Source organism: Barbatula barbatula (genome assembly GCF_947034865.1).
Source record: "Barbatula barbatula genome assembly, chromosome: 14".
NCBI classification, from domain to species: Eukaryota; Metazoa; Chordata; class Actinopteri; order Cypriniformes; family Nemacheilidae; genus Barbatula; species Barbatula barbatula.
Window position 1 is genome coordinate 405,203 of NC_136777.1, and position 21,816 is coordinate 427,018.

A 21,816-nucleotide genomic window follows, 5' to 3' on the forward strand; every position below is an offset into this window, starting at 1 on the left:
GTCACGTGATGATGAAGATGATGATACAGTTATTGAAATGTATTTTACAGCGGTATAATTATTTAATGTTATCATTATGAACACATTTAAAGCCTCTCTGTGTTTTGTCATGATTTTGTACAAGTATTTATGGATTGTTGGTTTGATTCATGGGTTACACAAAATAAACTTTAAAAGTGTTAACAGTGACACCTGCTGGATGTTGACACAGGAAACACAATGACTTCCTAAGGGTTTAAGTCTTTCTAAAACTCATCAGTTTGTGTGTTGACAGTGATGTGTGTGTGTAGGTTGGAGAGACGTTGTGTTCAGGAGATGTTGTGCAGCGCTGCATGTGTCAGAGGTCAGAGTTTGATTGATGAGGTCAGTGCTGATTCCAGCAGATATGCGGAGGCTCTGGAGATGCTCGAGTCCAGCGTCAGGTCAGAACACACATCATCATCGTCATCATCGTCATCATCATCATTTCAAGAGCGCTCTCTGTGTCTCAGTGTGCTGATGTTTGCGTGTTGTGTGGTTTTGTTGTAGATATGCGGAGCGGGCGGGCAGCTGGTCTCTGTGTGTGACAGCAGCGGGTCACTACTGGAACTCCTGTCTGTCTCGACTGAACACGAGACGGGACAGACGACAGCTGAGGAAACCTCTGGAGGTCATTCTACAGGCCATCAACGACACACAAAACAAACACATGACTGTAAGACTCTCACATTACTGACTCTTATTCATTCACTTCAATCTCGTGACATTATATTCTTGTTTTTGTGTTTAGGTGAGAAATAAAAGAGCGTCAGAAGTGAAAGGAGCCGGAGCTGTCGTGGACGCACCAGACTCCACCAGAAGTGACCATATTGTTATAACAGAACATTTCAAAATCTTGATTTCTTAAAGTCTTCAGACTCAAATACAAACACATGAAGTGTCTTTGACACAGTTTTCATCCACAGTTTGCTTTAATGAATAAGGATTTAAAAAGATAGAATGTTAGCTCTTTGGGTTTTTATCTTTTTATTTTAAATTCCTGTTGAACCTGAGAAACCTTAAGCTGATATCTGAACAACACAGCCACCTGCTGGAATAAACCTGCAACGCATCAAACCACACGTTCAGATATAACAGTCTGTAGATATATACACATATAAACACTTTAAACTGAGATTAAAGCGTATTTTTATGATATATTGCTCATTATAAAAGATTTATTACTTTTGCATTTTACGTCAACATTTAATGTTTGTGTATTGAGAGGAAATGAGCCACACACAACAGTAACTATCTCTCTCTCTCTCTCTCTCTCTCTCTCTGTGTCTGTAGATGCAGGTGATGGTGATGGTGTGAAGTTGATGGTGTGTCTGTACAGCGCTCTTCTCTGTGTTTATTCAGACTCTGGTGAATGGAGGAGAGGTCTGCAGCTGTTAGATGAGGCTGTCAGAGTGATCCCACCCTCCACACATCGACTGTGAGCACTCAAATATCTGCAATGCATCATGGGTCACGGGTGGTACACACACACTGATATGATGATGCTGATGCTCATGCGTTTGTTTATTAGACAAAGTACTTTTGTTATAGCAATAATCAGTTTATCATTTGGTTTTTAATTCTTTAATGTAATTCTTGAAACAAACAATTATTTGTCAATAATAAGAATGAGTTCATGTGTAATGAAGTGAAGAGATGTAGAGAAGTGTGTGCTTCATTCAAACTACCATGAGCCAAAAACAACCAAAACTAATTAGATTTGAGCTTCTGTATTTGAATGATTAGATTCACTGCTGTATTTCATCCGATGATAAAGTGAATGATGTTGTTATTGTGTCAGACATCAGATGTTAGTGTTGTGTGTTGTGTGTGTGTGTGTGTGTGTGTGTGTAGTGTTGTGTTTAAGCAGCGTGCTCTGGTTAAAGCTCGGCTGGGAGAGAGTGTTGTGTTTGATATGAAGCAGATCTGTGATGAAGGTGACATCATCTGTTCTCGTATGTGGCGGCGTGTCGCTCACTGTGCTCAAGACAACAACCAGCGGCTGACCTGCTATCAGAACGCCATCACAACACTACAAGTAACACACTAGCTAAAACATTATGTCATTATGTGTGAAGATTTTGCCACATTCTTTAGTAATAAATCAAGCCGCTCAGTACAGTTACTAAAGAGTCTTTTGCATCTCAGTTCAATTCCTCTTCTTGGCGTCTTGACCCGATACCAACGCAATTTTTTAAAAGGGTATCACACGGCCTTATTGACATTGATATGTTTTGACATAAACAACTGTTCGTTGCAGACAGGTGTTTTTCCTAATGCTTTTAAATGTGCTGTTGTGAAGCCACTTTTAAAGAACAGAAACCCAGACTGATCTCTCTCTTAGAGATTTATAGACCAATTTTAGAAAAAGTTGTATTACGACATATCTTAATCAATTCTGAGATGATTATAATATTCGAGAGTCATATCAGATTTTAGACAAGGTCATAATACTGAGTAGCATTATTAAGGATTGTAAATGATACTCGTGAAATATTGTATGGTGTCCCTCAAGGATCAATTCTTGGGCCAGTTTTATTTCATTGGGTTGTATAATTAAGGAGTATGGAATGAATTATCATTTGTATGCTATAGTCGTGTGTAATATAATAAATAATATTTTTGGCGGCGCAGTGTGTGCCCGTCTGTTACTTCACTGCCCATATAACCAAAATGGCATAATCCCCATTGCTAACACCTCTTCAAAGATTCCACTGTGAGATTGGTAGTCGAATCAGGCTCCTCCCATCAAATCTTCGACTATTCGGCGTCACACCTAGTATGCTGATGATATACAATTGTACATTTCAGTGGAGTGTGACGATCTGATTTTGGATTAGTATTACTGGGTGGATGAATGCTCATTTTTTTAAGTTAAATGAAGATAAAACTGTGTGTGTCAGGATTGTAGCGGTCAGTGGCAGAAGGTGGAGTTTCTCCTGGAGTTTGGCGAGTGGTTGTATTTCACACAGTGTCATGTGACTGACGCTCGTCTTCAGATCGACTGGGCCATAGACATCCTGATGTTCACAGACTTACAACAGATGTCTGGTAAGTGTGCTCATGTCTGATAAACAACAATCTGCAGTGTTTCTGCAGTGATGTTTTGTTTTGTCTGTTAGCAGATGCAGATGAAGCAGTCCCTGCGACGCGTCCGCTCGGTCTGAGAGTAAACGCTGTGGAGTCTGTGTTGTGTTTGACTGACGTGAGACGTCTGGAGGGTCTGATGAGAGCACACACACTGATGGCTCTCACAGAGGAGAGATCTTCACCCAAACGCCAGCATCATCTGCTCATGGCCTGGAGCTTCACAATTCACATCTGGAAGGTACCTGCGCTTCATACGTCTCTTGCATCTCTTTCCCAGAAATCATGCAAACCTGTGTGGTTGTTAAATGCAGGTATCCATATCAACGGCACAGGAAGTGATGAAGGACATGTCGAGGAATCGTTCAGTTGCCGGTCAGCCTGGGATCTCCTCCAGGAAAGATAAAGAGCGACCGGATGAGAAGAAGCTGAAGCAGGTGAGAGACAGCAGTATGCAGTGTATGTGATGTTTGTATCTCGTTCATCTCTGACGTTCATTATATGATTGATTATACGTTCAGTCGTCTCCTGTGGAGGAGAAGTCAGGAGATAAAGCTCCAGACACCTGTCTTCCCATCAGCCCCGAGCAGTGGGCTAAGTTTGAGTGTCCGGAGGAGATTCGACAGGCTTTCTGTTGTGACAGCAGCCCGTACACCATCAACACCAGCAGCATCTGCATGCAGGTCAGTAGATCTCCACTAGAGGGCATGAAGGGACCTCACGCACACCACACGCTTGTGTGAAAACATGAGGATGTAAAAGATGGTGCAATGTGTAATGATAAGGATAATGTGTGCTTGCAGTTTTTCTGTTCTTCTTCAGTTACACTCGATTTAACAAAGTTCAACAAAAAGAAAAATGCCTTGAAGTGTCTTTTTCATGTGTTGTTTAGTTTCTCTGCACATGTACAGTAACGTTGTGTTGTGTTTCAGAATCGCACTCTGTTTTATTTAGATGTGTTGGTTAGCGAGTTGGAGTCGCTCTGTTTGACCCCTTTGACCTTTGGTCCTCTTCATTTGGCAGAGGTCATCGCTCATGACCTCACACAGAGTGAGAGTCACTCTCATGTGTATCGTCTCAGGTAACATCACATCACGGATCCCCTCAGCATGTGTCTTCTCATGTACAACAACACTTTATATTGATGTATAATCTGTCGTCTGTCAGGATCCTAAAGAACTGTGATGAGTTGGGCCTTCGCTCTTTATCTCCATACTGTGAAGATCTTCTGTGTTTCACACACGTTCCTGGGGATGAACAGACACAGTATGAGTCTCTGACATCACTAAAACATTCATTTATTATCCCTGTCACAGTCTAGTGAAAGGTTATATTGTTTTAGGAGTCATAAATCCATCATCAGTCAGAGAAACAGAACTCAACCTCCGTCTGACAGCAACATAAGAGATGAGGTACAGTATTATATCAGGACTGAAGAATTATAGATACTCAAGATTATTCTGTTATTATTAAAACATGCTGGCAAATGAATGTGAGTGTCATGTTTAATGTAAGGTGTTGATGTCTTGCAGACGTCAGTGGATGAAGGTGATCAAGTGTTCAGAAGACGTCTCCGTATCTGTCAGCTGTGTTTGGAGAAAGCTGAAGTGTGTCTCACTATAAACCTGCATGAATCTGCCAAACCGCTGCTGACACGAGCTCGCACGTTAGCTGAGGTCACACACAAACACACGCACGCACATGTATGTTTTATTATATCCGTAATGAGTTGTATAGCTGACCCCATATATTGAATATATTTATAACCTTTTTCTGAGGTCTAAGATATATGATATGCATAAAGTGACTAGAGACTCTGAAGGGAAATGTCTTTCTAGAGCAGTTTGAGATCTTGACCTCTGTGCAGATGATTCAGGTCATTATTGTTTTTCTGTTTTAGGAACTGGGTGACCAGATGTCATTGGCTAAGAGCTTCCATCTTCTGGCTGTTCTGGCCAATCAGGAGCAGAGATACAGTGATGCAGTTGATCTGATGAAGCAGGCGCTGGAGTTTGATGGAGATGAAAACTTCTGGTACTCGCTGATTCAGACGCTGCTGACAGCTGTAGCTGAACGGAGAAGACGAGACGCACATCATCAGGTTCAGATGATTGAAAAAGATTATTTACAGGATATTTAAAGTGAAATATAACATACAGCGCTGAAACAAATCAATCGTATAGAAACGTGACATAGGTTTTAAAGTAAAAGTCAGTATAACATGACTTGCATGGGTTTTCAATCCTGTCAGTGTGTGGATGAATCTTTACGGTTGTTTGTGTCAGACATCACGCAGACGGATGATACAGTAAGAGTTCATGTTACCCTAATATTGATTGATGAAGTGTTTGTGGCTTTGTTTTCAGGTGTGTGAGATTACAGCTCAGGCGTGCAGAAGCTTCAGATCAGTGATGGAACAGAGACAGAACCGAGCCGGAGTTCTGCGTTTCTACATCGCATCACTTGAGATCAGGTGCAGTCTACTTCATTCAATAATCACATCTGATAGAGACTGCCGTCTGTCTGTCTGTCTGTCTGTCTGTCTGTCTCTATATGTGTGTGCGTGTGCGTGTGTGTGTGCGTGTGCGTGTGTGTGCGCGTGTGTGTATGTGCGTGTGTTATTGTGTGTTCTTCTCCATGTTTGTGTATGAGTGTGTGTGTTCATCTCTATGTGTGTGTTTATCTCTATGAGTGTGTGTGTGTGTGTGTTCAACTCTGTGTGTGTGTGTGTGTTTATCTCTATGAGTGTGTGTGTGTGTGTGTGTGTGTGTTCAACTCTGTGTGTGTGTGTGTTCATCTCTCTGTGTGTGTGTAGGGGTGCGGTTGTGCGACGTCAGTTGCTGTGTGCTGATGGCCGCGTGTCCTCACTGAGTGATTCGTGTGTGGAGATGTTAACATGCATCTGTGTGACGCTCAAACACGCTGCTGCTGAATTACTGCAGCTGGGCTACAGGACACACGCCGCAGACGCCACGCTAGAACACGCCAACACACTCCGGTAACTCACCCAAACACAGATCGTCCATGCCATTATCATGAGCTTCATGACATCATCACAACATCCAACAAATGATCACTGTTACTGTATAAAACAATGCAGCTTAAACTGACATCAAATATCAACAACTTATCATTATAATGTCTATTTTGTACATAACAGGAAGAAGAATAGCTTTTTCTTTGTTATTTTTAGCAGAAGTGTTCTCTCTGGTATCATATGAGTTCTGATGTGTGTTTGTCATCCGTCTCATGAAGAATCTTGGCTGTTGATGCTGCGAGTGAAGAAGAGAAACAGCGCCACCTTCTGGATTCCTTCTGCTTCATGCAGACGGCCGTGTGTCTTCAGGAGGACGTCATTGCTGATGTCTTAAACATTCTGCCACCTCATCAGGTATCACACATGAACAAGCATCGCTCATATTTGAAAACATTTCCCATGACGTGAATTTAATTTCTAATGGAATACAGTAATTGGTGTGAGGACACATTATTCACGTGAAATATACAATATATCAAATGTCATAACATGACATGACAGCATTTACATTTAGGAGCTTTTATCCAAAGGGACTTAGAGAACTGAGGAAACATTACAACTTTTACATGATATGTTTGTGTTTAACTGAAGAAATCAAGTCATATAACATGTGGGATGTTTTTTGGATTATATAATGTTTGTTTTCAAGCAGCTCAATGAGGTCTGTAGTTGTTGAAGGCGTAACCAAAAGATCTCTGAGACGTCCCGACTCTCCTCCACACCTCTGATAATCACATCTGTTTGTCATTTATATTTCCATGTTAAGTGTAAAGAACAGAAGTGGAAGAAATGAGATTAGCTGATGGAGAATTGTGAGCCGGGTGTCACATGACTAAAGCAAACTCTTCATTCATTTCACCTCATGCTGTGTTATAGATTTTCATTTGTATAAACGGATGATGTCATTACACAGCTCACAGCATGCTTCTGTTTAGATAAACAAATGCCAAAGCAGTTACACTCTTGTGCTGTTTCAATTCATAAGAACCCAGACTCTAATATCATTCTTAACCCAGATGACAACACATATTTGTGCTGTTTTGTTTTACATTCAGTGAACACAAATGATGAACAATACAAACTGATTGAGTGATCTATTTTGAGAAGCAGGTAGTGTAGTCTGAAGAAATGAAACACACACGGACCTCTCAGATGTGCTGGTGACTACAGTTGTTCTCAACAGGGGGCTCTAGCTGACTTCCAAGGGGGCCTCAAGATGACCAGTAATTTAAAATGAACATTGCAATACCTTTTAATACAAAAGAAACAAATGTATTTCTTATTATATCTCAATGTTTACATTGAATGCGCTGTATGTTTTTGGGTATATATTTTGAGCGTGAGGAAGGGGGGGCTTTTGGGCGAACACCAGATGTATAGTATAATACAATATAAGTCAAATGCATCAATGTAAATGTGTGTGTTACAGTCAGGCTGGTGTAATCTCTCGTCTGTGCGCGTGTGTGTTCGTCTGAGGCTGGCTCTCGCTGATCTTGGTCTGATGATGTTGGACATTCAGTGTGCGGATGAGAAGAGAAGAGCCATCGCTCGAGACATGATGACATCAGAGGAGAGAGCCGTCGAGGAGTTCATGAGGAGCACCTCAGATCTCACTCCACATCAGAGGGTCAGACCACACACACACACTGACCCCTGTGGACAGTTCTCTCTCTCTTCAAGGAATAGTTCACCCAAACATGGTCCCCATTTACTTGACCACAGTCATTTATATTCCTACTATGAAAAGTCGTTTATTTGGGATGAACTATTCCTTTCATGTTTGTGTGTGTGTGTGTGATTGTGTGTCGTTTTGTCTCTCTCTCTCCTCAGGAGTGGGGTTGTGTTGGACAGAGTCTGGGTCAGGTGATTCTGACTCACCTGACTGCTGTTAATTCTCTCTCTCTGGACTGTTCAGAGACCAAAGCTCGAACGCTCGGCATGATGGGAAAGTGTCTGAGGTTTTTAGCTCAGCAGCGAGACCCGCTGTACACTTCAGCATTGTGGGTCGAGCCGATCACGGTACGGCACACACCAAATGTTCATTTGAATGCTTCATGTCAGTCATAGAATAATGATTATGATTACTGTACACTTCAATAACACTCAGATGACATGATGATGGATGTTCTGTCTGTCGGCTGCTCTTTAAACTGTGTCACAGCAGCAGTGTTTCTGGAAAGAGTCATTGATTCACTCCTCTCTACACAGGAGAATCACACGAGAGAGAGAGACCACGACTATGAACACACAACAAACCTGAGAGACACCCAACAGACACGCACTACACAACTGCAGGTACACACACACACACACACACACAATGACATTATGAACTATACTTACTATACAATGTTATTTTTGTTGAAGACTGTTCACAGAATTGTTGAGTAGTTTAGAACAGAAACACACACACCAATAAAAGCGTTTGACCATGTCTGTGTGTGTGTGTGTGTGTGTGTGCGTACGTGCTTGTGCGTCCGCTTATTTGTGTTCGTGTGTGTGCATGTGCTTGTGTGTGTGTGTGCATGTGCTTGCTTGTGTGTGTGCATGTGCTTGTGTTTGTGTGTGCGTGCGTGTGTGTGTGTGTGCGTCGATGGTGTGTGCGTGTGCATGCATGCGTGTTTGTGTGATAGAAGGCCAGGAGGTGTGCTCAGCATCTGTTGTGTCAGGCGAGTGAGACTCTGCTTCAGTCTGTGAGTTTGAGTTTGCAGTTCAGTGTCACACACTTGATTCCTGCGGTGTGTTGTGATCTGCTGGAGTGTCACGGTCAGTTTGAGCCCAGCGTCAGCGGACAATACCTCACGCTGCTTCAGGTACATCCAACATCAGACTGTAAATAAAACATCACAGGCCATGAAAATATATGATCAGTTGCTGACTGCAGGTGTGTATGCGCACGCGTGTGCGTGTAATGTTAATAATGAAGGTGTTTGTCTCTGATCTCAGAGCAGTTTGTGCTGTGCCGAGATGTCATCTGTCTGTCCTGATGTCAGTGAGTCTGATCTGAGGATGAATGTGAGACGAGAGCGTGCGGGTCTCTCTCAGGTACTGTACTGCATCTGTCAAATTATAATGAACAGAATGACATCAGAATACAGATTTCATGTGTCCGTCAGACAGTCAGAATGTGTCTGATGACATTATTATTGATGATGTTCTGATGCTCCTGTGTTTTTGTGTTCTCAGGTGTTCAGTCATCTGACCATTAACCCAAAGCACATGAGCATTCTGGGAGAAATGCCTCCAAACATGAAGATCCTGCTGCTCCAGCACTCACAGGACGGGTCAGTGCGGATCTCTTCTGTAATCTTGTCTGATGTTTGCTTTTATATCTCAAGGGACGCCATTGCTGTTGTTGTGGACCAGATCTCAGATCACAGAGTGTTTGTATGTAACTTGTGTGTGTGTGTGTGTGTTTATGTAGATGTGTGTTGTATGGTGGATTCTATGAGAAGATGAAAAGCACAGAGACTCATAGAGGAAAGAGTGTCAACTCCACAGGTAACATCATCATCAACATCTAGAACTCTTTGTAACTTCACATACACAATATCTACAGAGAAATGAGATGACAATGTTTGTGTGTATGTAGGTGGTCTGATGTGCTCTAAGGTGGTGAAGGTCTCAGTTCATCGCTCAGATCTTCTGCAGCTCCACAAACACCTGCAGGAATTCAGACAGCTGACTGCGCAGATGCACTCCAACTGCACACAGACGGTATGACACATCTCTTCTGTACTTTACTGTACCTGAACACAGTAGAGAATCACAAATCTCTCTCTCTCTGAAGGAACATGCAGATGCAGATGTGGATGTTGTGTTCAGGTCACTGGTACAGGAGACGGAGGACTATCTGCAGCCTCTTCTTTCACAGTTTGACTTCTCATGCTTTAGGTATACACGAACACTCACGAACACACACACACCGTTTAGACACACACACACCGTGCACAATTGCTGATGTTTCCTGTGAGCGTGTGTGTGTTTATAAGTGAAGTGTGTGTGTACTTGTGTCTCATTTCCTCTGCTCTTCTCTTATCACAGTGTGTGCTCTTCATCTGTCTCCACCGCTGCATCCGACCGCAGTGCTCCTGATAAACCTCAGCCCGGTACACACACACACACACACACACACACACACGAGTGTCAGTAGTATTGATCCTTTAATGATCCTCGCACTGCTGTTCATGAGTTTATTAGACCTAAAGAGTGTGTTCCCAAAAACATATCCTGCGTCCCAAATCACCTACTTCCATACTCTATAGTAGTCTATACAAAATGAGTATGAGAGTCATGAATAGTATGTCCGATACCTCAGTATGCAAAAAACAGTAGGCGGGAAATACCCATCTACCACTTCCACCAACATTCATGAGTGTGGATTGGATGGACACTTTTCTATCCCATGATGCCACGTAGTGAAATAAATGTAGCGGAAAACTTTAAGGCGGACGTCCGTTTGTAAGTGTAAGTGCCAATAAAGGAATTTCTCGTCACGTGTAGGTTGTTGTTAATACTTCATAGGTCAAAGAGCATACGGGTCACATGACCATAAAACATGGTGGATACAGTTTGTCCCAAATGTATTCACACTACTCCCACTCATACTATATAATGTAGTGTTTTATATAAATTCAGTATGTACTGTCATTTCGGACACAGCCATAGAATTTCCAACACGGGGAAACAACACTCTGGACACCACCCAAAGAGGATCCCCATCAGACACATCACTGTCATGCTAATGCCTGCTCACAGACCACTCGTTAAAGTCACCAAACCCTCAGAAGGGTCTTCAGAGGTGCTTCAAGACCACTGACTGGAATATGTTTAAACAGACTGCCACACACAATTACACCACAGAGACTGTCACTGCCTACATCAACAAGTGCGTTCATGATGTAACGGTCACAAAGACCATCACTGTGCGGGCCAACCAGAAGCCGTGGATGGCAGGGGAGGTCTGTAGTCTCCTTAAGGCTCACCACGCCGCCTTCAGAGCTGAAGAAAGCCAGGGCCAAACTAGCCAGCGGCTAAGAGCAGCACTCCAGGAGAATAGCCCTGTGGTGGGTCTCATTGTCAACAGAGATGAGGTGACCATTGGCCAGGTGGTGCAGTGACAACAATCTCTCTCTGAATGTGGAGAAGACGAAGGAGATTGTTGTTGACTTCAGGAGAGTTCACACCCAGCATGCTCCTCTGACGGTCAATGGTGCGACTGGAGGGAGTGAGCAGCATCAAGTTCTTGAGGATCTCTCTTGGACTAACAACACCGCAGCACTGGCCAAAAAAGCACAGCAGCGCTTCCTCCGCAAACTGAGAAGAGCCGGAGCCCCTGTCCTCTTACAGAGGCACTGTCAAGAGCCTTCTTATCGCGTTTATTCAGTCCCAAAACTCACACGCGTGATTTAAGCGTAAACACCGCCTCACCAGAATATAATTTCTGCTCCAAGTGCAAAAACGCAGTCGACGTGCAGAGGCTTTGACCGTGTGCTCACGGAGCATAAATGCATGAGGGTGTGTTTGCACTCGTGGTCTATATGACATCTGACGTCTCAGAGATGTAGAGCAGATGAGCAGACAGCATCTGTCAGATGAAAATGCAGTGTGTCAACGTGTTTGTGTTATTTCTATGAATCATGGGTAACACGATTTCAATCCTCTACATGTATATGTTCATGTGACAGAATTGACAACAATAAAGCAAACTTTGACTCTGCTTCCTGTGTAAACATCTTCAGTTATGTTTGAGGTCTGGCGCCACGCTGCATCACCCATAATGCATCTGTGATTCTGTCACACATCCCACATTGTGTAGATAAAACACTTGAATGTGTGTGTTGTGTGCAGATGTGGGCGAGTGTGTGGTGATTTTAGCCGACCGGATGTTGTTGGATCTGCCGTTGGAAGCTCTGGAGGTTTTACAGTCTGATGGTATCGTCTCGGTGTCTCGTGATTTCTCTCTGCAGGTTCTTCATGCGCGTCTGCAGTCAGATGAAGCAGGTAAGAGTTTCTTCTGATGACCTGGTAGTCAAATAACCTCCTGTTAAAGCTTTCTGTATCTGAAACAAACCCCAAAATATGACACCCGGGTTAAAAACAAACGACTTTGTTAAACTGTTGTTATAATGAACACATGTAGTGTGTGTAAATGTGTCACGTCTGAAGTAAAGAGAGAACAGGCTTCAGGTGAAGAAAATCTTGAGGACACCTTGAGGTATTTCGGTGTCATCCGTGTTAATCGGTTTTTACTCGAGCACATTTTTTCTCATCCTCTCTAATATAAATCATGCTAATGAAATTGATCTAATAAGAAACGTTCTGTCAGGATTAGCAGCCGGTAATATAATCTCTTTACATTTACATTTTTATTTGTGCGATTCATTCATTCTGGGGACTCGCGTTTGACTCTTGCATGTAAATTGGCAAATTAAAAGCTTATGTGTTTTTCCTGGGCTCATACCTCTGGAGGGCTGTTCGGGGATTATTGAGAGCACAACGCGGGTTTGTACAGCGGTGGGGAAGTGCTCAATGTGTTCTGTACTAAATGACAAACAAACTAGTATTTAAACTGAATGTTGTCGTTTGTAATGACACAATAGTCAACACAGGATATAAACATCTCTAATGTCTAAAGATCCGAGTGAGAATATTCACACAAACTGATTTAGGTCAGATGATGTGAGTATGTGTTGAGAGTAGGGCAGTGATTTGAGAAATGGGTCGAGAGACAGAAGGTCATAGAGGAGATAAGATCCTCAGAGACGGCTGTAGTGTGTGCGGGCGAGTTGATTGAAACCACTTGGTTTTCATTTCATTCGTCATTTAGACAGACGTCTGTCCTCCGCTGAGAAACATCATGAAGTGAATGTGGGTCATTCTCATGAAACTGAACCCGTGTTGATGGTCAGTTTTTATCAGTATGGACTCTGATGTTCTAGGCATCATAAGAAGTCACATAAAGTTGGAAATTAATTTACTGTACGATAGTTTGCTTTATTACAAATCTGAAAATATACAGTCATGAAAAAAATATGTCAACGTTAAAAACATTCACTAGCAAACATGATCACAGCACATTAATAGCAGTCAGAAAACAAGTGATGTCATCTTATTTTGAAGTGTCGGCCAGCAGAAATATAGACAGACAATTCTGTGAAAATGTCAACCTTACCACGATAAAAAAACGTTTTCACCAAGGGTTTTTACTATGGGAACAGCACAGATATAAACTTTTGCTGGAACAAATACCCATGTGAGATCTCTCTTCGAATTTGTTTTATATTTAGTGCATTATGTTTCATAGTCAGGTAAGTGACATTTCACAGAAACTCTATAAACTCAATGCCCAGACACATCTGAAAGAGAAGCATGATTCTGTGTAAATCACTGTTTTCATAAAGAAGTGAATTATCCTTCTTCTGCTCTCCTATAATGATTTGAAGTAAAGAGCCGATACAAAAACACGTTGTAATAACTGAATGCACTGTAAGGCACTTTGGATAGAAGCGTCTGCAAATGAATAAATGTAAATTAACATTAAAACATTGTTTTATTCATTTGGTTTTATTCATCCTGTTCTTTCTCTTTTCTTTGGACAGCAGCAGTAAAGTTCATATGTACATAAGCTTATAATATTAGTGTTTCTATGTATAAATACATTACATTTAATACTTGTGAGAAAACAATTGAACATACAGAGAGTTTTTCATCTGAGACTGTTATTCGTGTGATTTAGACATTCATAGTTTATCATTATATCAGGAAGACAAATGACCAGCTCATAATACACATCATACAAACATTTGTTACTTAATCCCTGTTTTGCATGAATTATTAAATAAGCACACACTGAGAAAATTCACTGGGTTCGTCATGTTTTAACAAATTCTTTCTTCTCGTTGCTGTTTCTAAAAACAATATAAGCGCTGTGTACAGTCAAAGCACTTTGTATTTTATTTTTAGTGGACGTGTCTTACATTCATGTTTTTTCAAGTGTCATCAGGGGCCACGAGCTGCTGAAATCTTATTCATATTCAGTATATTTAATAATCAATCATGTGACAATGACTGTTGACCACCAGCACAGATCATTTTTAGTACAAGTTATGGACCACAAAAGTTGATCATTAATATTTAAATCAATAAAACAGTTTATCAGTGGGAGGAGATAATAATATGAGAAGTCCAAAGTCTCCACAGTATTACAAAACAAAAGTGTTTTTCTTTGCTTGTTAGAATTCAGTCATTTATGTTGTGACGTTTATTAAGTTTCTAAATCAAAGTCTTGATATACAGACATTGGTCAGATTCATTTCAGATTTTCTGCTCACTAAACGTTTTAATATGAAGCGATTGAAGTGAGTTTTTTCAGTAATTATAAATGTGATTGTGTTTACTGCTAAACTTGTTTACTGCTAAACACATTCAGCATAATGTGTTTACGTGACTTTAGCTGGAGGCGGGCGTGAAATGCACAATATTAAAGACCAAACAAACTCAGTCATTGATCAGAAATGTCGCCGGTGTTTGGTTTTTACGGCCGGTTATTACGCGCCGCTCAGATGCTCATTTCCTGTTTGAATTCTCTTTCCTGTCGCTTACAGCTGAAAGTGAAGTTAAAGGTGCACGAAGAGTCAAGGGACAAGATCAAAGTAAAGACATCAAAGCGGTGAGTCTCCTAAATCAATCTGTCCACTGCTGATTGAGACGCAATATTACTCTCTTTCTCTCTCTCTCTCTCTCTCTCTCTCTCTCTCTCTCTCTCTCTCTTTCTCTCTCTCTCTCTCTCTCTCTCTCTCTTTCTCTCTCTCTTTCTCTCTCTCTCTCTCTCTCTCTCTCTCTCTCTCTCTCTCTCTCTGTATCTCTTCTCTCTCTCTCTCTCTCTCTCTCTCTCTCTCTCTCTCTCTCTCTCTCTCTCTCTCTCTCTCTGTATCTCTCTCTCTGTATCTCTCTCTCTCTCTCTCTCTCTCTCTCTCTCTCTCTCTGTCTCATCCTCTCTCTTTCTCAATTTCTCTGCAGGTGCCTGTCAATCGAGTCCTGCCCCCCCACACCATCCCTGTGGACACACGCCGCTTTAAATGTATCCCATCACCTCAAGCCGTCTTCACATATGCTCCTCTTTATAATGTATTTGTTTATAATACATTTCTTTACTATTCTTCAAAATTTTCCTTAACACAAACTTCAAGATGTAGTAACTGCCCAGCTGGAAGATGATGGAAAACAGACGGGTGAGTTTATCAGCAAACTGAATTCCCACATGAAGGGAATGAATTAATGTTTTTGTGTGATTAAATTGATAGATTATTATTTAATAGATAAAACAAAGTATTATTTGGAGAGGCTCTTGAGGGGCAATTTTTTAAAGTTTTATTTTCATCCTGATATAAATCAGTTTTATTAGAATCACATTTACAACACAACAAACTGAACTGTGGAGCTGAAGTTGACTTTTACTGACATATATAAAAGTCTGGTGGTTGACTTCTTCTGCACAGAGAGGATGAGCCAGATAGAGAACATGAGAGCGATCCTCGACTCATACACACCTCACTTCACATCTCTGTGGAACGGTTTCATCTGTGACCCCGATCACACACCCAGGTCAGAGGTCATGAAGAGCCGTGGATGAGATCTTTCAGAATGTTTGATGTTTGAATGATGTTTGTCTTTCAGTCTCACAGATCTGGAGCAGCTGTTGAGTTCCTGCGGTGCTTTAATCTACTGTGGGACAGAACACATCTTGTCTTGTGTCCCAGCAGACCGACTGACCGCTCTTAACATGTCCGGTATTAAAACTCTTTCTCACTCACCTCCACATTCACACTCACTCACTGTCGGGATTTATGTGAAACATCATACAGAATGATAACAAGAACTTCTCTCCTGCGTGACATCTGTGTTTTAGCTGACGAACCGTTTTCTTCCTGTGTCAGGTCTCCAGGTCATTTCCAATATCACATCTTAAGAACCGTAACCAGTTGAGAACTGCAGAACTCAAAACTCTTGCTTATCTCTAAACAGTAATATATATCAGTGACAAAATGACCAGCTATGAAATACTGAAGAAACACAATGAACAAGATGCTGAAATTTATTCATCAAGGTGTCACTTTAAATGACGTTTGATCACAAGTTTTTGGGTTGTCATGATGACGTTTTATAAAAATAAATGTTTATCCATTTTTTTTGTCTGTCTTCACAGAACTCTTTATGTATCTTCCGTGTGTCTCTGTGTTTATTTTTCATCATCTTCTTCAATCATTTATTCATCCACGTGTCAGGTGAAGACGATGATAAATAAACACAGAAGATAAATAAAGAGTTCTGTGGAGATCTTCAGGGTCTACGTGAGGACTGTACAGACAGAAAAAAAGCGTTTCCCATAAAAACCAATAGAACAAGTGAATCTGAACATTAAGATCTGTAAAGATATTTCTGTTTTTACGTGTATGATATGGAACTGCTTTTCTCACATAAACCCACAAATCCCCATCAGTCACATGTGCTTTTCCCACGCAGGCTGTCAGATGGTTTTTCTCTTTGACTGTGGTCGGAACAGAGCCGGCGTGCTGCATCCGTCCACACAGGACACGAGGTAAAACAAACACAAACTCTCTACAGTCACTTCAAACTGCCTCATTTTCATTCGCTTCTTTTTGATTGATGGATTGATGGATGAAAGGGAAAGTTCAACCAAACATTTTAATTGTCTCATCATTTATTCTCCTCATGTGAAACAAAAAAGCCAAATTTTGAGAAATGTTGTGTTCATACAATGCAGGTCACTGGAGTTCATTGTTGTTTGATCAGCAACATTCTTAAAAATATCTTCTTTTGTGTTCAGAAGAAAGAAAGAAACTCATTCAGGTTTGACATTAGGGTGAATAAATGATGAAAGAATTCTCATGTAAATATGAAAGTTGTACTTTCAAACATTTGCACAGATAAAATAGTGCATCTCAAGAAACTTGGTGTTATAATACTGTGTGCGTGTGCATGCATGTGTGTGTGTCAAGTCAAGTCATCTTTATTTATATAGCGCTTAAAGTTTTTATTGTTACAAAGCAGCTGTACAAGAACATTTTACATTTACATTTATTCATTTGGCAGATGCTTTTATCCAAAGCGACTTACAAGTAGTTTTTTTATACAGTGTCACATTACTGCAGAGCAATCAGGGGTAAGGTGTCTTGCTCAAGGGCACTTCAGTCATGACCTGCTGACACTGAGATTAGAACCAGCAACCTTCTGATCACAAGCCCAACGCTCTAACCCCCAGGCCACAACAGACCCCCAAGAAAATTTATTTTATGCGGTGTTCGTTAAATAAAATTATAACATTCTAGCAGCCCCCCGGCCAGGCAAACAGTGTAAAACAGTCTGCAAACGGTGGCGAGGAACCCAAAACCTCAGAGGGAAAGCAGGCCTAACCAGGGGATTCCAGTTCTCCTCTGGCAAAAACTGCTGCCTCTGCACAAACTCAACAGAGCGCGCACAACAAGGCAAAATAACAAAATCATTCGATTTAAGATTATCATTAATAAGTGTGTGTGTGTATTGTGCAGTGACTCTGTGAGGTCCGGGTTTGAAGGTTCTGTTGGGTCAGCGTCTCTCTTCACTCTCATTGGTTGTCGTTCTGTTCTGCTCAATCAATGGAGCTGCAGCACTGCAGTCAACCTGCATAACATGCGCTCGCTTCTGGACAGTGAGTCAATCACACACTTGTGTATTCATCTCTGAACATTTAAAGCATGTTTAACATGTTAAAACACACTGTGTCATTTAATATGTAGATTCTAAAACACGAAACAAACAAGATGATTCAGTGATGTTTCTGTTGCAGATCTTCTGAGAAGAGGTTTGACATCTGCTCAGGCTGTTCATGTATTGAGATCTTGTAGAGAAAGCCAAGATGTCAGTGGAAAGCTGTCCAGTCCGACAGGTGTGTGTGTGTGTGTGTGTGTGTTTCATTTGTGTTGTTTATGCAGTCAAATAAAGCTGAATGATATAAATGTTTGTCTTTGTTTTATCACAGCGAGTGAGATTACAGCTGATGTGTCGTCTGAAGACTGTGATTTCACCAAGAAAGGCAAAGCTCTGAGCGCTTCTGCTTCAAACTTCATTATATATGGACTTCCAAATTTAATGGTTTCATAAATCTGACATCGGCAGAGTTGTTCAATGTAGAACTTTTCAATAGCATTGTTTAGACTGTAATACTCAATGACCTTTAGCTAAGATTACTGCAATAAAACTCATGATAGTTTGAAAGAGTTTCTGCTGTTAATTCATCATCTCTGTGCTTTTAATGTCTCGTCGATGAGAGAAGCTCTGAAAGACTCTGACTCTGTTGAGTCTTCTCTGGTTCAGTTTAGACTGTCACACAATATCACATCAGAACTACCACCAGATCATTTTGTCTTATCACAGCAATGAATGGTCACATTTAAATATCATGTGTGTGTGTGTGTTACACTATTCCTGTGTTTGTGTTGGACTCGTGTCTACAGGCAGCGTGTTGTGTTAATGCAACACAATTGAACTGAACTGAGACCAAATAAAGTGACACAGAATACAACTTCAAAAAAATCTAATGAATTCAAGCAGTTAGTTCTTTTAGGTTTATGAAAAATGAATTTGGTATTTCAGCGCAATAATCCAGAGGAGCAGACGTTCATTATTTCTGATTGACTGTTAATCACAGACTTTAATACTTACACATGATTTACACTATTCAGCTTCTGGTGGGTGGAATAATGTTTTCACAAGTGAATATATGAATTCATTAGAAAGCGGCTGAAAGGTTTTTAAATGAGCTTTTAAAGGTAACAGAGAAGATGAAGAGCGTGACGCTGGAGGTCAGTAATTCCTCTTTATTGGAGATTATCAGTGATGTCATAACACACTGACAGAAACGCGTCAGTGTTGACCCCGTGTGCATTAAAGCATTGTGTTGAACTAAATCTCCCTGCAGAGAGTAACCTTTAGTCGCGGGTCTTTAAATCTATACTGTATATTTACAATAACATGCTCCTTCTGAACATATCTCGTGATATCAAATGTGTTCATGTTAATAATGAGTTCTGAGCAGTGTGGAATACTTGAGTATTTGTACATTTAACAAAAGCTTAACGCTTCTCAGATCTGTTGTGCGTGTTTACACAACAATGGCATTAATAATGTTCTGAGGTTGTTTGAAATATGAAATGGAAATACAGTGGTCTGGCCTTTACGTGGCATTATTTCTTTAGTCTTGTTTTAAAAGTTGATTAAACTTTATAAAGCTTTTTTTTACTATTATTGTCCAGTACAGTGTGAACTATGTCAAATCATCTGGATTTGAGTAAATGTGATGAGAAATGATTTTGAGATTCTTCTCAAACTCTAATGACGGACACATTTGTCACATTATTTCAGTTTTTGAGACACAATCAGCTGTTCATTTCATCTCATTGAAATAATTGAGATATTAAATATGATTTTTCTTTGTGAATGCTTGAATCTGTCTTGTCAGGACACTCTTCACGTGTCACGTGTTTTAGATTGCAGTTATAGATTCTGTGTGTGTTTCTGTTGCGGCTGATTTATTCAGCTCGAGTAAAATATTGTGATTATATTGAGGTTATGTTTTAAATCAGAAGAGCCACTTGTGTTGATGCGAACAGATTTCTGATCTCCTGATGTCTTTTGCCAGCTGGTGTGATAATGGGAATGTTTTCTGATCAGAATCGTATGCGGTAAATCCTGTAGAGGCTCTGAGTGAAAATCCAGATGATATAATATAAATGTGATGCTGAAGATCTGATCCGAGCAGAAGAATAATTACAGTCCAACACTGAGCTTTATTCCATAAAGAAAGCTGTGACTATGATTAGCGAGCTACATGAAGTCTATACTTCTTAATGCACACATCCCAGACCTACTACAGCCACCACCTGTCATTGTTTTGATCCCTTTATTCATGTAGCTATAAAACTAATTTACTTGAGTGCAATTTAACTACGAGGTGTCTTCATTTTTTGAGCCTATAATTGGTGTAATGATCCATTGATATGGATTAATGAATTGATCAAATGTCTAATAATATGAATGGATTGATGCTTTATTGAATATATTGACCAATTTCACATTTTAGCCCAGAAGTCTGAAGGTCTTGACTGCTCTCATTCATCTGTGTCCGTACAGCTCAAAGGAAACGCTTTCAGTTCAAGGTTTAATCAGATGACTAACTGACCTCTGACCTCATGTCTTTATTTATCAGGTTACCTGTGACCGTCACTCTGAGCTCCTCTGAGACGTCAAGACTGAAAGAAGAGAAAAGACAAAGCTCAGACGGACACACACTGAAAGTGGAAACCACTTTACGCAATCCACATCCACCCGCAATTACACCCCAAGACAAAATACTCTTATATTGTGAATGACGTCATTAGAAATGTTTGATTAAGATTTGTTTTCAATAATGAAGGCACTTAAAACATACACGCTCATTTTTACTCAGTTGTGGCTCAGTGTTTCAAGATCACAGGTGGCCTATCAGTGAAAGAATAGAACTTGAAAATGAAGTGTGTATTAATAATGATCAATCATCAATCATGTAGCCACCGTGTATCGTCCACCTAAATCTAATTCAGAATTCATTAATGATTTTTCAGCTTTTCTTACATTTATATCACCTCTTTCCCCAAATATTATTCTCCTTGGTGATTTTAACATCCATATTGATAATGACAATAACTACCTCATAAAAGACTTTAAATCATGCCTTGATAGTTTTGAATTGCAGCAGTTTATTAATTTTCCCACCCATTCAAAGGGCCGTCTACTTTGCTGGTGTCACTCCTTTTAAGTGTATTGCATCTGACCTTCCCATTTCTGATCATAAACTTATTTCATTTAATGCTATGGTGACACTGTTCAAAACGAAACTGTTACGTAAAATCTCTTTCCGTAACATCAAGTCCATTGACCCAGCAGCTTTAAATTCTGGTATTGCCAATCTTCCCAATATCGACTTCACATCCTCCCCTGATGAACTGCTCAGTCACTACGATTGTGGCCTACACCATCTCCTCGATACACTGGCTCCAATAAAAACACGGTTTGTTTCCTTTTCCCAATCTGCACCTGATTTATTTCTGAACATCGCCAACTGAAATCTAGAGGTTGCCAACTGGAACGCTTCTAAAGAAAAACTGGTTTGCCCATCCACAAACAAATGTTTTATACCCATTTACTTTCAGCAAAGAAAGTCTACAGCAAAGTCTAACTACTATGCGGATTTAATCAGTTCAGTCTCTGGTCACTCTCAAGCACTTTTTTCACTTGTGCATAAAACACTTCGTCCACCTGTTTCTCTACCACCTCATTTTTACTCCACTGACTCCTGTAATTCTATAATGAAATTTTTTACTACTAAAATTGATCGTATACATCAACAGGTATCCCCTCAGATCGCAACCCTCAAACTATCCTCTGATTTTCAAATAACTTCTTGTCATTTTTTATCTGCCTTCATTAAATTCTGTTCGCAAATCTAAAACATCAACTTGCCAACTTGATCCTCTCCCGACTACATTGGTTAAAACCTGCATTCACTCCCTGACCCCTTTTATAACTGCAATTATCCATTCCTCGCTTATCACTGGTATTGTTCCATCACCCCTCAT

General features: G+C 40.6%; 2 protein-coding genes across 2 annotated transcripts in view; both read left to right on the forward strand.

Annotated features, from left to right (window-relative positions):
• Positions 1-13,075, forward strand: part of cfap46 (cilia and flagella associated protein 46) — a gene marked incomplete at both ends in the record, with an annotated part of 44,373 nt that extends 31,298 nt beyond the window's left edge. The window contains 32 exons of the mRNA XM_079473412.1: positions 291-422; positions 529-694; positions 770-839; positions 1,381-1,456; positions 1,873-2,056; positions 2,922-3,069; positions 3,141-3,346; positions 3,420-3,542; positions 3,627-3,788; positions 4,038-4,186; positions 4,273-4,371; positions 4,448-4,517; positions 4,638-4,781; positions 5,006-5,206; positions 5,357-5,413; positions 5,472-5,578; positions 5,921-6,103; positions 6,361-6,496; positions 7,572-7,769; positions 7,973-8,161; positions 8,351-8,437; positions 8,776-8,955; positions 9,089-9,187; positions 9,329-9,426; positions 9,567-9,643; positions 9,735-9,859; positions 9,933-10,036; positions 10,187-10,251; positions 10,901-11,235; positions 11,291-11,498; positions 11,993-12,145; positions 12,972-13,075. Of these exons, the coding sequence (XP_079329538.1) occupies positions 291-422; positions 529-694; positions 770-839; positions 1,381-1,456; positions 1,873-2,056; positions 2,922-3,069; positions 3,141-3,346; positions 3,420-3,542; positions 3,627-3,788; positions 4,038-4,186; positions 4,273-4,371; positions 4,448-4,517; positions 4,638-4,781; positions 5,006-5,206; positions 5,357-5,413; positions 5,472-5,578; positions 5,921-6,103; positions 6,361-6,496; positions 7,572-7,769; positions 7,973-8,161; positions 8,351-8,437; positions 8,776-8,955; positions 9,089-9,187; positions 9,329-9,426; positions 9,567-9,643; positions 9,735-9,859; positions 9,933-10,036; positions 10,187-10,251; positions 10,901-11,235; positions 11,291-11,498; positions 11,993-12,145; positions 12,972-13,075 (4,435 nt within the window). The remainder of the gene's footprint in view (positions 1-290; positions 423-528; positions 695-769; positions 840-1,380; positions 1,457-1,872; positions 2,057-2,921; positions 3,070-3,140; positions 3,347-3,419; positions 3,543-3,626; positions 3,789-4,037; positions 4,187-4,272; positions 4,372-4,447; positions 4,518-4,637; positions 4,782-5,005; positions 5,207-5,356; positions 5,414-5,471; positions 5,579-5,920; positions 6,104-6,360; positions 6,497-7,571; positions 7,770-7,972; positions 8,162-8,350; positions 8,438-8,775; positions 8,956-9,088; positions 9,188-9,328; positions 9,427-9,566; positions 9,644-9,734; positions 9,860-9,932; positions 10,037-10,186; positions 10,252-10,900; positions 11,236-11,290; positions 11,499-11,992; positions 12,146-12,971) is intronic.
• A 1,265-nt stretch (positions 13,076-14,340) lies between these two features.
• Positions 14,341-18,415, forward strand: LOC306903408 (uncharacterized protein). The gene is made up of 10 exons (XM_079472540.1): positions 14,341-14,502; positions 14,749-14,813; positions 15,164-15,224; positions 15,334-15,375; positions 15,643-15,748; positions 15,821-15,933; positions 16,667-16,742; positions 17,713-17,852; positions 17,991-18,089; positions 18,183-18,415. Exons 5-10 carry the CDS (start codon positions 15,648-15,650, stop codon positions 18,302-18,304), a joined length of 651 nt encoding a protein of 216 aa, XP_079328666.1. The 5' UTR covers positions 14,341-14,502; positions 14,749-14,813; positions 15,164-15,224; positions 15,334-15,375; positions 15,643-15,647; the 3' UTR covers positions 18,305-18,415.
• Positions 18,416-21,816: the final 3,401 nt, after the last annotated feature.